Below are 13,637 nucleotides of genomic sequence, written 5' to 3' on the forward strand. Positions count from 1 at the left end.
GTGGAAAACTGCTGCAAGATTTACTCTGTATTCTGTGGTGTTGTTTATTAGTGTTCATCATTGGAGAAGGAACAATTTTAAAACATGTCCCCTAGGCAGGTACATGTGTGTGCATCTGTATCTCTCAGTTATGAACCATTTAGGGATGTAATTGTCATATTGAAAATGGGTTACCGGTTGTGAGCAGAGAAGGCGCATTCAGTATCTTTTTGTAGATGCATCTGATGAAAGAAGATGTAAAAGGACTCCAAGAGAAACTTCTTAAAGAAATGGTAAACTAAATCACCTTGTCTTCATTTTTATTTATTAAGTATAGCTGTTTGAACACTATAAATTCCTAAAAATTGTAATTTTTAGTCCCCTATTAAAAACAAAAATTAGTCAGAATGCAGGTATCACTGGCATGTTATACTTTAAACCTTACCTGGGTAATAAAAGCAGCACATACATATAGACATACTGTTTTAGTTCTGAATCGTAGTATGTTGAATGTTGACATGGAAAAGAAAAATATCATGTTTTATATGTTAAAAGCAGCATATGATATGTGCCAAAATTACAGTATTTTAAAAAAATACTTAAAAGTATGTGTAATGTAATGCCTTTGCACAGCAAGAAGAGGAACTGTGTAATGTTCGCAGAGGATTGGAGGCACTGTTTCGATAAGATGGAATTCTGAAGTAATATTTTCAGGTACCTTCCTGAAATTAAAGGTTAATATAAATACTCTTTTATAATGTAAAATTTGACAACTTTTTTTTTTTAACACTCAAGGAAACTATTGTAATGAAAGCATATTTTATTTAGTGATACTAAAATCTTTGTGGCTAAGACTTTTCCTTTTATATGTGAGATTTGAAATTATTTTACTGAATCTGCTAAAATGCAATATGTATATTTTTTGATTTTTTGCATATGCTATTTTTTAAGAAGTCTTTAACTAGGCTTGTTCACTGACTTTCAGAGAAATCACTTTGAATTTCACTTTGAATCTATGTTTGGGGTCTGTGTGTACAGAATACCCCTTTTGTCTGATCCCAAATACTGTCCAGAATTATTTAGGGATCAAATCACCTGATTTGATCTCAGTCCTGTTTGTCTGTGGTGTGTGTTAGACTTCAACAGGAGTTTCTAAGAGCAAACTAAACACTTGTGGTTGAACTACGTTGCAAATATTTGTATTAAATATTTCAAGAAAAATATATATTGTCTGTCTTTTATTTTACAAAATGTCATCACTGTTTTGTTTCAAATCAGTAAAACCTATTTGCACATCAGTCAAATAAAACTTACTGCTGCGCAAATATTTCATTTAAGACAACAGATAGCAAGAGGGCCTGCTATCTGTAGCTCAGAAATACATCCTGCATACTAATACAATCTATTTCATATACTTGGATTTCAGATTTCCTAAGAAAATGACCAGTGAGTCATAATTTACACTTCTGCTTTGTTGCTGTGTATCAACTATAGTTTCTTCTGAATGTTTATGATGTGCAACTTCTAAGCTAATATTTCTCTTAATTTGTTTTTAAATTAAACAAAAACCTACCTTGCATCTTATAGTTCGTTAGCAACATTTTAATCCTTAACTTGCAATCCTGCATGTAAATACTGTAAACTTTAAAGGCTGAGAACAATACCTTTTAATATTTTTCATTTAACTTATTTTTAAAAATGGGGATTAAAAGCTTACAGCTGATCAACAAGTAACAGATGTAGAGAGTAACTCGTAGAACGTGTGTATCTTGGAGCTTGTCTGCGTTTCCACATGCAGAGCTGCCTTTTTACCATGGAACTGATTCCAAATGAACACTGCCAGTTCATTCAGCGCAGCACTAATGCAGCTTCCCAGCTTCTGGAGCAAGGCTGAGGAGGGTACATGCTTGTCTGATGTTATGACCACAGAGGTTTCAGAAGAATGTAGTAGCCAGTTTTGGGGTAACAGCTCTTCACAGCTTAGTTACTTTATAGCACTTGTTTTACATTCTGTTATACCTCTTATTCTGTGCTTTGGTTGTCTTTAACATCATACACATTTCTCTATTTTTTCTTCCATTATTCTCTCTGCCCTGTGAACTCTTTGCTTTTCCTCAGTTTCCTCACTATTATATTCCTAATACTGCTGTTATCAACAGAGGGACCTTTACTTACAGTAGCTTTCTTTAATCTAATTTTTTCTCATATTACTGAAACCACTGTTTATTGCTCAAACTCTTCATTATTTTCATTCCAGCTAGTTCTGAATGCAGCTATTGTGCTATATGGCTATTACTGTCATGTATTGTTTTTTGAAAAGTCTAATGGACTGGCTTTCATCATTTTAAGTTGTTGGCTGTTACTTAGGTCTCATGTTGGTTTAATTTCCTTCAAACCCACCAATCATTTTTTCAAAGTACTTATCAGTACAGGTTCCCTGCTGAACCTCACCACTATCTGCATCTTTGGTACTTAACCAGTTTCCTTTGATTAACTCTTCGTTGGCCCACACAGTGTCTGGCCTATGAGTATTTCATATATCTGTGAAGTTACTCTTCATTATTTCTGACAGTCCTCAGACATTTCATAAAGTTTATTTTCAGAGAGGAAAAATGGCATGATTTAAAATTGAATTTTAAGGTAAAGTTAAGGTAGAAAACTCTTTGAAAGAGGTCCTTGAAGAAAATGGGAAAATCTATTGTTTTCTGAATTATTTCTTTATATTAATAATGTCTTTACATTAAAGAAAAAAAGAGAAGTCCACACTCATAGATTGTAGCCTGAACTCAGCACTCACCAAGCAAACTACTGTAATTTCAAAGTTTGCCTCAGTCAGAGCAGGGGTGGGACCCAACGGCTTTGGGAAAGGACCTGGATTCTTACCAACCTGAATTATTCTATGAATTTAGGAAAAAGATTGCTTTTATTCTTGTTGAAAATACAATCTTTAAAAATCAGGTTCTTAGATCAGAAATGGGTGTGATAGATGCCTATCCAGTGTGCATTGAGAGTAGAATGCAGAGTAATCGGTGTTCTTAGCCTTCATTGATAGGAAATGGTTTATTGTAAGCATAAGGAGTTGTAAATGAAATATATTTCTAATTGATTATAAAAATATAAGGCTGTGTCGTGTCTGGAAATCATTGTGTTGAAATTGCCAGTAAATAATTTGGTCAATTCATCCCATCTACGTAAGCGTACTTAATGCTTTTGTAATTTTTCTGAGCCTCTGAGTGGGTTTTGTTGAGCTTGCGATCACTGTCGTCTCCACTAGATGGACCTCATGAGATGTTAAACTTTTAAGTGGTCCAATTTAATTTTATTCGGATGCAAAACAGTATTTTTCTCTTAACTGCACAAGGTTTTAAAAAGTGCACTGCAAAGCCCGAATTATTTTCTAAGGTGAGTGCATATTGGAAAAATAATAAAACTTCTATTTTTAGTGAGGACTCATGATAAAGTAGAAGTATGAAATTTCACTGTCCAATCTCAACCTCACCCCATCAACTTCGAAAACCTTTGAGCAGGTACAACCAAATTTAACAAATGTAAAAATGTGAAGCCTATCACCAGGGAGTATTCACACAGGCAAACATCAGCACAGGGTGATTGCTTTTTGGGGCAGGGAAGAAGTGAAGTATATTGCTGCATAACTACAAGGTGGTTAAGTCACATTAGTAATACAGCTCATAGGCATTGTCTGAAATTTAAAAAGCTGCTAAGTCACCTTTAAAATGTTTTCCTGTTTATTATATTTTTCAACATAATTTTAACATGGTTTATATAATATTTTTATTACCAGTGAAAGTATTGCATTGCTGCTAGATAGGAGTGTTACTTTCATGGTTTATTAGCCAAGTTTGTAGTTACATGTCATCTACTGTTCTGAAACTTAAAATGGTTCTTCTGCTGAAGAAACTTTTCTCCTTTCTGTTTATCCTTTTTTGTATATTATACCTGGACTATCATTATATTGTTGTTTAGAATTAATAGTATTTTATTAATAATAAAAGTAAAATGATTGATAAATATAATAGTATGTTAAAAGGCTAGTTATAATGTTACATATTTCTGTGAAAAGCCAGAAATTTGTAATTCAGCAGGTTATAAAATATCAATAAATAGGAAAAAAGTCTTTGGATAGGAAGTAATCAGGTAATTCAAGTCTTCAACTAATAGGTCACATAATTTTTTGAACGTTAGAAAGTTGTACAAAATTAGAGCTAGCTACAACAAAGCTAGCAAGCTTCGTTGGTCCTGGGCACCACATCTCCCATGATTCCTCTGTTTCTTCTAGCATTGCCCTTTCTGACATACATTTTAAGCGTTGCACTGTATGTTCTTACTTTCCATTCATAAGCGTTAGTTTATCCAACAAATGGCACTATATTTGTTGTTTCATCCCCACACTGAGCAGCAGAAGAGAATTGAAAGTTAGTCCAGCCACTCTGCATCGATTCTATTCGCCACCTTGCAGCAATTTAATAATAGCCTATACAATTCTACATACCCTATTTTGTTTATTGGTTTTGTGCCTCATGGAGATCATCTCAATGAAGCTACAAGATCGAGAGTGCCTTTTTCATGGTGTTAACATTCAACGACTTCCTAAGAGGATAGCATTTAAGACTTCTGGAGAAATTTTTGTCTTGTGTGTGTCCCATTTTGTTGCTATCTTGTCAGGCAGGCTTTCTAGCTATTAGTTGTTATTTTTGTTTCCTGATTTTCATTTTAGTAATAATTTGAGCAGAATTCTCAGATACTTCTAGATGTTGAGCATTATTAGAATGTCTGGCTTTACATTTTTCTCAACCAGTTCTATTTGCTCTGTTATTAGCATTTAGTAACCTTTTTCTTCTTACTGTCAAGAAAGCATTAGATTATTTGTTTGCTAAACATCAAAGTACATTGTTACACTTCTGTCTATAGTTGTCCAATTTAAGTAATTTTGAATGAGAATAATAGTGAACTCCATTGTCATTCTTCAGAGTGCCAGAACCTCAACTTACGTAGAATGACAATCATGTTATGCTGGTTAGGATCTGGTCTAAAACATTGATACTCCACAAGATGGAAAATTTAGTTAAGATCATCCTTTTGAAGACTCTGTGTACATAAAGAAGTGATATGATCTGGTGCATAATAATTGTAAACTTTTTCCTTCCCAAATCTCTGTGGGGGAAAAAAAGAGCTTTAGGAAACGTGTTAATTTCCTGCAATAAGTAGTCATTTAATTAAAGAACAAAAGTAACAGGAATCAAAAATGCTTGCAGCTGTGATTCTGTTAGACATTATATAAAAAAGAATGAAATTATAATACATTAAATTAGTTTTTAGAACATGAACTTAAGTGTTTTACAAACTAATTGTGGTAAGTTCAAAATGTCTTGTCAACATAATACTGAATGACAGTGTGTCATGTCCATTTATGTCAGAGGCCTTGGAATGGTAAAGCCTGTACATGCACAACATCTCCTTTTCCAAGATAGACTGCAAAACAGTTTAAAACAAGTGTTAAAGGAGAGTAGTAGGTTCTTTCAAGTAGCTTTACTTCAGTCTTTTTCAGCAGATCATCCCACTCCACAGGCCATCGCTCTTCTGACTTCAGAGCGAAGTACATCTCTGGTGTCTCTTTCTGTAAGTGCTGCAGAGACTTCATCTGCAGAGTCCTTCTTTCACATAAACATCAAGGTATCCTGAACTGAACTTTAGGGAAAGACTTATATATTCCCTGATGTGTGTTCAGCAGCAATATCAAAAAGTAAAGACAGATTCTTCTCAGAAGAAAATTTCTATGGCCTGTGAAATCTAGGAGAAATAAGAGACATTTTTCAAACCACTTTGAAATGAACTACAAAATATATATAATTTTTAAAAATTCTGTGTTAGATTAACAAAAAAATGGGTGTTGTTTTTTTTAAACTATTAATTCTTTTTAAAGGTACAGTAACAGTACTGAAGAACATTAGCAACCTTTTAAGTCTTAATTTTCACCAGCACATTTTAACATGTGCCATGACACTAGTGCAGTTACAGTCCTCAGGGTCCGGTCTAACAAGCCCAGTTTAACAAGTTTAGAGTTACTTGGGAATGCAAATGCAAATACAGGTGTGGGATTGATTTTTTTCTTTTAGGAGTTAAACCACAGTTTGTCATTGGTAGAAATGTTCTTTATTGTGCGGTGATCCTGTTATAAGAGTTAAGCAATGTTGAGCTGATGCTTTGGAAAATATGAAGACATACTGTTGGTTTAATGTAATGTCTTAAGAGGCTGTCTGGAATAAATCTGCTCTTGCTCTGTAGGCTTGTTCTTTTGGCTGAGATACGTAATTAAAGTCCCAATCATTTGTAATGCTGTAGCACTAATTGTAAATTGTAAGCCTGTTTACTCCTAATATCCTGAACAAATTTCAAAATATATCATTATAATCTATTTAAACTCCCAAGGTAGCTTCAATTGGAGAATGTATATCTCACTTTCAGACTTAAAATGCAGCCTTTCCATTGTTTTTTTTCCCACTTATTTCATTCTATTAGTGCAGTGGTGTCTTGCCATAAACATTGAGTGTTAGTCCTGTAATATTAAAAAGGCCTAACAATTGCATGAACAGGCTGGAATTCTATAAATATATCAATTAGATCAATATACATTGTATTTGTGACTCAAGTGTATTTGTCTAGACCATCTTTTCATTGAACATCCAAAGCTCAGTTAAAGCTGGAATTCATTGCCAATTCCGAAATAAGCGTGGAAATGTGGGCCCAGGTACTGCTGAAATGAGCCTTCCAGGATGCCAGACTGCACACCAAGTTCCCTAGTGCAGTGTCAGGCAACTTAATTTAGCAGCAAGTGCACCTTACAGACATGGCAAGAGCACACTGTGCTCCCAGCAACTCCTAAGATTGTGTTTTAAGAGCAATCGGACTTGCTCAAGAGACCTAATAGAAATTGTAGGAAATAACCAATTGCTATTTCAGTTTTTAACTAACAAGGTCTTTTTGCAAGTAACAATGGCTGTGGAATCAGCCTCCCTCATGTTTTCCCCAGATAGAAGAGGGAAATTAATGTTTTCCTGCATGTTTAAACATAGTACCTGTCATCAGTGCTGGCACGCGAAGCAAGCACTAGATTGACAAGGTTCACACCAGCCCAGCCACTGCAGAGTGCCGAGAGTCCAAGCAGTGCTCTCTCCTGACCTCACTGCTGGGCTGCCATTAAGGGTGCTCGGGGTGCTCGGGGCGGGTTGCGCTCCTTCCAGTAGCAACTGGACTGACATTTGAGGGATACTGACAGCTACAGGCTGAACCAGTTAGAACAAATCGAAGTAGAACAAACACGTTACTGACGGGCATTATGTATGGCTTGTTACGGTATGTAGAATGTTACATTTCTTAGCAGGGAAGTTGCAACCTTTGTGATAAGGTTGCACACTCAAGTACATTTAATTCAAAAACCTTTATACAGTGTATTGTTTGTGTACTTTATTTTCTTAATGTTATACCCTACATTTAATTTTTGTCACAGGTTTTGAATCTTTGGCACAAAGAGCGCAAGCTGAGTGATGTTCTGGAGAAGGTCTGAGGGCTTGTCAGTACATGCTAATCAAAAAAACCACACCCAAACCCACCAAAAACAAACAAAGAGAACCCCAAACCACCAAACAGAAAAGCCAGGTGCTAAACAGGAAGATAAATGCTTCTGTTTTCTTTTAAAATAGAGCTTTCTTTGCATATTCTTTTCCCACATTCAGCATGTAAGAGCAAGATCTACAGATTCAGGACTCAGGCAGCAGGTACTGGAAATAAATAGCTGGAAAACTGACCTTGTCAAATGTTTGCTTGATGCATGTACCTCCATTTCATTACTTTTGTATTCATTTAGTTCTTTCCGAATTGCTGCCTAGGAAACAAAAATAGAAGAAGATTAACAATTTATTTTGTATTTCTAAACTACAAAATACCGGACTTGCAGAACAGGAGTTTTCCAAAGTCGAAATATCCGGTATTAGGTATAGCAAAGCATACCATGCCAGTAGAGATGCTGAATATTTAGGTTATATTTATTGGTGATATGATACTTATTTGTTACTGATTGCTGACAGGGTCGCGTCTGTCTAGAAGCAATTCTGACAGGAGAATAAAACCACAGTGCTTACTGTCTCACATTTAATAAGATCCCTGTTAAAATTTATTAATAATTAAGAGAAGTTGCTAAGAAATTGATCAGCTGGTCAACTGACTTTTGTGGAATTTGAATGTCTATCAGTTTTAATAAAGATCAGACCATTTGCCTTACCACAACTTGCAAATGCCAGTCCAGACTGTTATCACCTGTATCCATAGGATTGCACAGTCATAAGTGAAGAAAAAATGGTGTCTTTTCAGATTAATAAGGAACTTCAAAACTATAAAAGTGAGAGCATTCTTGTGTTTAAATGGCAATTGCAAGTGAACTGGAACATACTGATGCTTTCACAGATTCTTTTATATTGGGTACTTCGTAGTTTAGCTGCCTAAAATTATGAGGCTTGTACCTATGGTTCATGTTTTATATCAGAGATTTGGTTTATTAAAAGAAAAATTAGGAAAAATCATGTATTTGTCTGTGAAACAGAAGTTTTTCAGTCAATGCAATGGTCAAACTCCCAACCCTGTATTCCTGATGTATGCCACTAGTATATGCAGTTAAACTCTGTCACTTTCTTTTTAGCTTATAAACCTGCCTAGTTAACAATACAAAACCAGTAAAACCAGGAAAAGCCCAATTTTAATACATACCCAGTATGTACAGGGAAAATACAAAATATTTTTTCAATTGATTAATATATAATAGCTTATTCACCATTTTAGTGAGCTCAGGAGAACACCTAGAAAGACATTGCTCCTTTTCTGTATGAGTCCTCTAAACCCGCTTGTTGCACTTTCTACTGGGGAGACACAGGAATGGAGAGTGAATTGTTTGATCTCCACCTCTCACGACAAAACAGTTCTGCATTTGCCATTTTACCCAGTAATTATCTTGGCATTCCTACTCATTCTGCTTGCTGCAGCCCTGAAACTTGCTCAGCAACTGTCCTATCTGGAATCATGCCGAACTTTTTTTCTTACTACTCAAGCATCTAGATGTGAAAGTGAAATTGGGATGTAAATCTGCTACATAGCAGGTATGCAAGGGCACAACAATGAGTGGTTGTTTATATTCATGAAAATGTGGGATCAAACGACTCCTTGAGTATTTATAGGAAACAGGAAAGGAAATATTTGCATGTTTAGAAACATAATGGAGGATATTTGCATGTTTGAGGCAAAACTTCAAGTCTGAGGATAAATGTTAATAGTGTATCGGCTATTGTAATTGGAGATGTTTGAGTTCTAGCCCTAAACCATTATGAAAGATCGTATCCACCTTTTTGTTTTGGGTTTTTTTTTTTTTTCTTTCTCCCCAGTTGACGAGCTGGGTAGAAGCCTTTTTATTTTTATAAATAGTATTTTTTATGACAGTATGCATTGGTCAGTGTGGTTTCCGCATAAAAAATAATGGTAACATTTACAGAGATTAAATGTCTTTGCAGAATCTGACATACCATTATAGACAATGCAAGTAGAAAGCAGTAATATGTCATTCTAATTATGTCAGTACCTTATCTGCTGCTGATAGTCTTGTCCACGGTTTATCTGCTCGCCTGTCATAGTCCTGTGCTTTTGCCACTTCCACATAATCACTAAATCGAATCAGGATTTTTCTGTCTCTTAGTTCATCAACTGTAGGTCTCTGGTTAAGCTGCATTAAATAGATTTGTAAAATAAAACCAGTGTTAATAACAAGCATATTGGTGAAACGTGCAACATTTTCTGTTTCCCATCTTAGCTTAGTGTGCACTTATGCATATGGGAAAAAAATCCTTGGAAATGCCAAGGAAATACTCAGTCCTTCAGAGGGTTGTTAGGAGAGTGTTAGTGGTTTAAATGGAGTTCTGGGCTGCAGCACAATGGCTTTATAATGGACAAAAGAGGAAAATATTTTAACCTGGATATTGATAAAATGTGTTTAAGTAAAGGAGTTAAGAATTTATGATCATCTGTGTATAATAGCATATTCTGTAAGGGTTCTTTGCTACAGTCAGTGGCAGATTGTGTAAGTTTTTCAGGACTGGACCAACTGTAAGAATTTCAGTTTGGCTTTAACAAGTCATCAGCATATTTGGCTTAGAATTCCAGTAGGGATTCCTAGGAACAGAACAACAAGATCTAGTTCTGCTTCTGAGAGTACCTTTAATGCAAAGAGAAATTTATTGTGGGAGCACACCTGCTGCTCCGCAGGGAGTCAGCTCTGCTACTGATTGCTACAAAGAATGAAGTCATCCTTTTCTAGCAAGATAGTTGCAAAATAGGCAGTGTGCAAGCAAATACCCATTTTCTGATTTAAAGTTTATATGTAAATATTCCACTAAGTCTCATGTAGCCGAGATAAGGTAGATGTTTTTGTAATTCATATTCCTAGATACCACTATCTCAGGCACTGCTGAGGAGGATGTATATTAAGGGAGGTTTTGTGCAATAATGACCCTGTGACTGGTTGATATTATGTGAGCTTTGCTAAATTTCTAAAACCTAATAGAAGTTATTGCAAGATTTTACCTTTCTTGTCAGTCTCTGTTTGATTTCCCTTCTTTCTTCCTGTTCTGTTTGATCATTTCGTTCTGTGGAGAATATAAAAAAGAAGATGACTTCCCTCATGAGGAGGATTGGTATTTTCCAAAGTTCCAGGCAATAAAAATGAGCACAGAAAAATCAGTAGCTGATTCTTAGTTGTATGTTTTGTCAGTTCAGTACATCTCTCTTGCGCTCTGTTAGAACGTACAGTTACCTCTCTGTAAGGATAATGTACCAGTGCCAACGTCAGCTTTTCCTGTGCTCTAAACTCCAGCTCCAGGGGGGTTTAACAAAACAACAGCAGCCACACCAGCTCTCCAATTGTATAAAATGTAGAAGGAAAATCAAAATATTCCTTAGTTTGTCATCATTTTTTATGCTTCATATTGCTGGAAGCATTCAGGGCTGTTAGATGCTGAAAAGATTTACTGTATGTGCTCCAGGAAAAGTATGTTCTGTCCAGTATAGCCTTATTCTCAGGCTGTATCTTTAGCCGGTCACACTGCCACAGTAGTTATCTTTGACTTGCATGCCTTTTTTCTCTGCTATTCAGGATATGCCACTGACATTAGAACCTCTTTATTCTCTCAGGGTTTTCTTTTGTAGCGTTCCATTCTAACTTAAGCCAGCTTGCTTTTGTGTGTTGTGCCTATTAACATTCAAGCCGTGATAACTCCTACACACTGGCTCTAAAAATAGACTAGAGTGCTGTAACACTGTGTGAAATATATCCTCTGCCTTAGGAAACGAATTAATGGCATTTCTATTTCTAGTACTATCTGTTACTAAATTAAGGCACAAGCCTATGACCTGAACAAATCCCAAAGACTTAGAGAGAAATGTTTAACCATTCTGGGATTCTCTAGATACTACTGTGAAGTTTATTATGCCACTTGCATTGGGTATTTCCAGTGTTAAAGCATACATGTGATTTTTAATATGCCTGGAAAAAACACTAGCACTGCATGTGAGTGTCCAAAATTATGTTTTTAGCAATGAGGAATTATTCTCCCTTATTTATATGCTCATTAGATTACACTGAAATACAATCGTAAGTATCTATTTAAAATAACATAGTAGTGCATAGCTACAACTGGCTATAGTAGAAATGTAAATCAAATCAAACTGAAATACTATAATGTGCTTTATTACAGTTCAGTGGCAAGGCACTCAAATTTAAAAGGGACTAAGACAGCTAAAATTAGTGCTCTGTCAGGGACCAACAGCTATTTAATTCTGGAATGTTTATAAAGAGAACAGGCTTTAAAAAGTAGAGTGTATTCTAAGATGTAGAGGTACCTGCAAGAAGTTACTAATATGCTTCATTTAGTTTTAATTCACCCCTTTTAGAGTAGATATTCCTATGTATTAAGAGGATTTTCGGTGGTGTAGTGCCTTTTTAAGATATGACACTGATAGGCAACGAGAGAGTTCCTAAAGAAAACCCACAAATACACATTCCTGATCAAAAATTGCTTTTGCAAATATACTAAACATGTAGAGTGACCCAATTCTGTGAGACAGTCACTCAGGCTTAGTGCTTATCCCCAGCTCCAAGAAATAAAAGAAATAGTTCTTTTAGAAAAAATAAAAAAGATTTGGTAGGAAATGCTAGCAAAAGCATTATAAAACTCAGGCATTATTAGAGAGGCAAACCAGAGAGGTTTTTCCCATCAACATCACCCTGCCTACACTTAGATCCATTCATTAGTGAGGGCTGGTTTTATAAATCTCGGTAGAGAGACACGCCCAATTATGAAGTGGTGTGTGTAGTGCTGTAATTCATTTTGCTGCTCTGTGAATGCAACGCAACTGTACAAACCCTTACAACCTGGAGGAGGTTGTAGTAATTTCACTGAAGGCGTGTATACTGCTACAGCTCTGCATGCCAGACCCAATCCAGGTGTTTTTAAAGTTCATAATGAGATTGTTGATATACCTGTTAATAGGTGACTTTACTAATTTACTAATTCGCTCATAACTGAGACTAGAGTCGGTGCATCTGTCTAGCCTTATAAGATTACAACTGACAGCCAAGTGATGACCTGAGCTCTTTACAAGGTACCTAGCTTTTTATATAATGGAAGAGGTAAATAAGATAGATGTGGTTCTGATCTCAGCTGACCCTGTGTAAAGCCTGAGCAACCTCCCATTTTCAAAGAATGTATCCTTTTTCTCATTTAGCTGTGCACTTGTGAGATACATCTAACTCTACTGTGTGTGGTGTATGCATTGGAACAGTACTGGAGTCAATGAATTTGCTCCATGCTGGGAGCTTTTTAAATGAAATACAAATCTAGACCAGTATGCTTAGCTGGCATTCAGGAAATATCTTTAATTCTACTTTATCTTCTTTCTGCTTTATCTGTCTCTAAGCTCATTATATGAATGTATTCAAACTTTTTTATTATTAAAGCTGGTCAGTTTAACCCAGATTAAGGATGTAACCAGCATGCTTCAAAAAGTAAACATAAAGCAACAGATCTTTTTTCAGTAGAGATCAGCTATTCCTTAGCCAGGAAAAAAACCAAAGAAACAGCTTTTCAGAGATCTTGGGTACTGACTTTTAAAAATCTGGCCCCACATATTGCAGAATCTTGGGTTACTGCTTTTTCTTGCCTCTTGTCATAGATAACAGGTGAAGTTACGCCAGGTTCATCCATTCACATTTGCAAAGAATGTATTGTTTTTTCATTTAGCTATGCATGCGTTAGATATATCTAATTTTACCATGTGCCCTGTATGCACTGGAACGGTACTGAAAACACTGATAAATGTAAGTTGACTGTGGAATCCCTTTGTGTTAAAACTGAAGTGAAATCTCCAGTAACTTCAATGGCAAGAGCATAAGGTTTTTTCAATGAACTACCAAGAAAGTTCTGAAACATTAATTTTTAGGTAACAAAAGGTAGATAGCCTTTTTCGTAGCAAATTACAATCGTATTGATAATTAAATACGAATTAAATAGCACAGACAGCATTGCGTGTATGACAAACTTCTGTGG

At 35.6% G+C, this 13,637-nt stretch overlaps 2 protein-coding genes across 3 annotated transcripts in view; one reads left to right on the forward strand and one right to left on the reverse strand.

Moving 5' to 3' along the window:
• The window catches only part of SYCP2 (synaptonemal complex protein 2), a 32,043-nt gene extending 27,012 nt beyond the window's left edge, over window positions 1-5,031 (forward strand). Inside the window, exons 42-43 of the mRNA XM_055814556.1 lie at window positions 216-272; window positions 613-5,031. Of these exons, the coding sequence (XP_055670531.1) occupies window positions 216-272; window positions 613-666 (111 nt within the window). The 3' untranslated portion in view covers window positions 667-5,031. The remainder of the gene's footprint in view (window positions 1-215; window positions 273-612) is intronic.
• A 151-nt stretch (window positions 5,032-5,182) lies between these two features.
• PHACTR3 (phosphatase and actin regulator 3) overlaps window positions 5,183-13,637 on the reverse strand; it is a 114,061-nt gene continuing 105,606 nt past the window's right edge. For both annotated transcript variants that reach the window (XM_013304346.3, XM_027795899.2), the window contains exons 10-13: window positions 10,618-10,679; window positions 9,620-9,760; window positions 7,803-7,879; window positions 5,183-5,787 (exon numbers count right to left, since the gene is read on the reverse strand). In XM_013304346.3, coding sequence (XP_013159800.2) covers window positions 5,772-5,787; window positions 7,803-7,879; window positions 9,620-9,760; window positions 10,618-10,679 — 296 coding nt within the window. In that variant the 3' untranslated portion in view covers window positions 5,183-5,771. The remainder of the gene's footprint in view (window positions 5,788-7,802; window positions 7,880-9,619; window positions 9,761-10,617; window positions 10,680-13,637) is intronic.

The sequence above is a fragment of the Falco peregrinus genome, chromosome 9 (genome assembly GCF_023634155.1).
Source record: "Falco peregrinus isolate bFalPer1 chromosome 9, bFalPer1.pri, whole genome shotgun sequence".
Taxonomy (NCBI): Eukaryota; Metazoa; Chordata; class Aves; order Falconiformes; family Falconidae; genus Falco; species Falco peregrinus.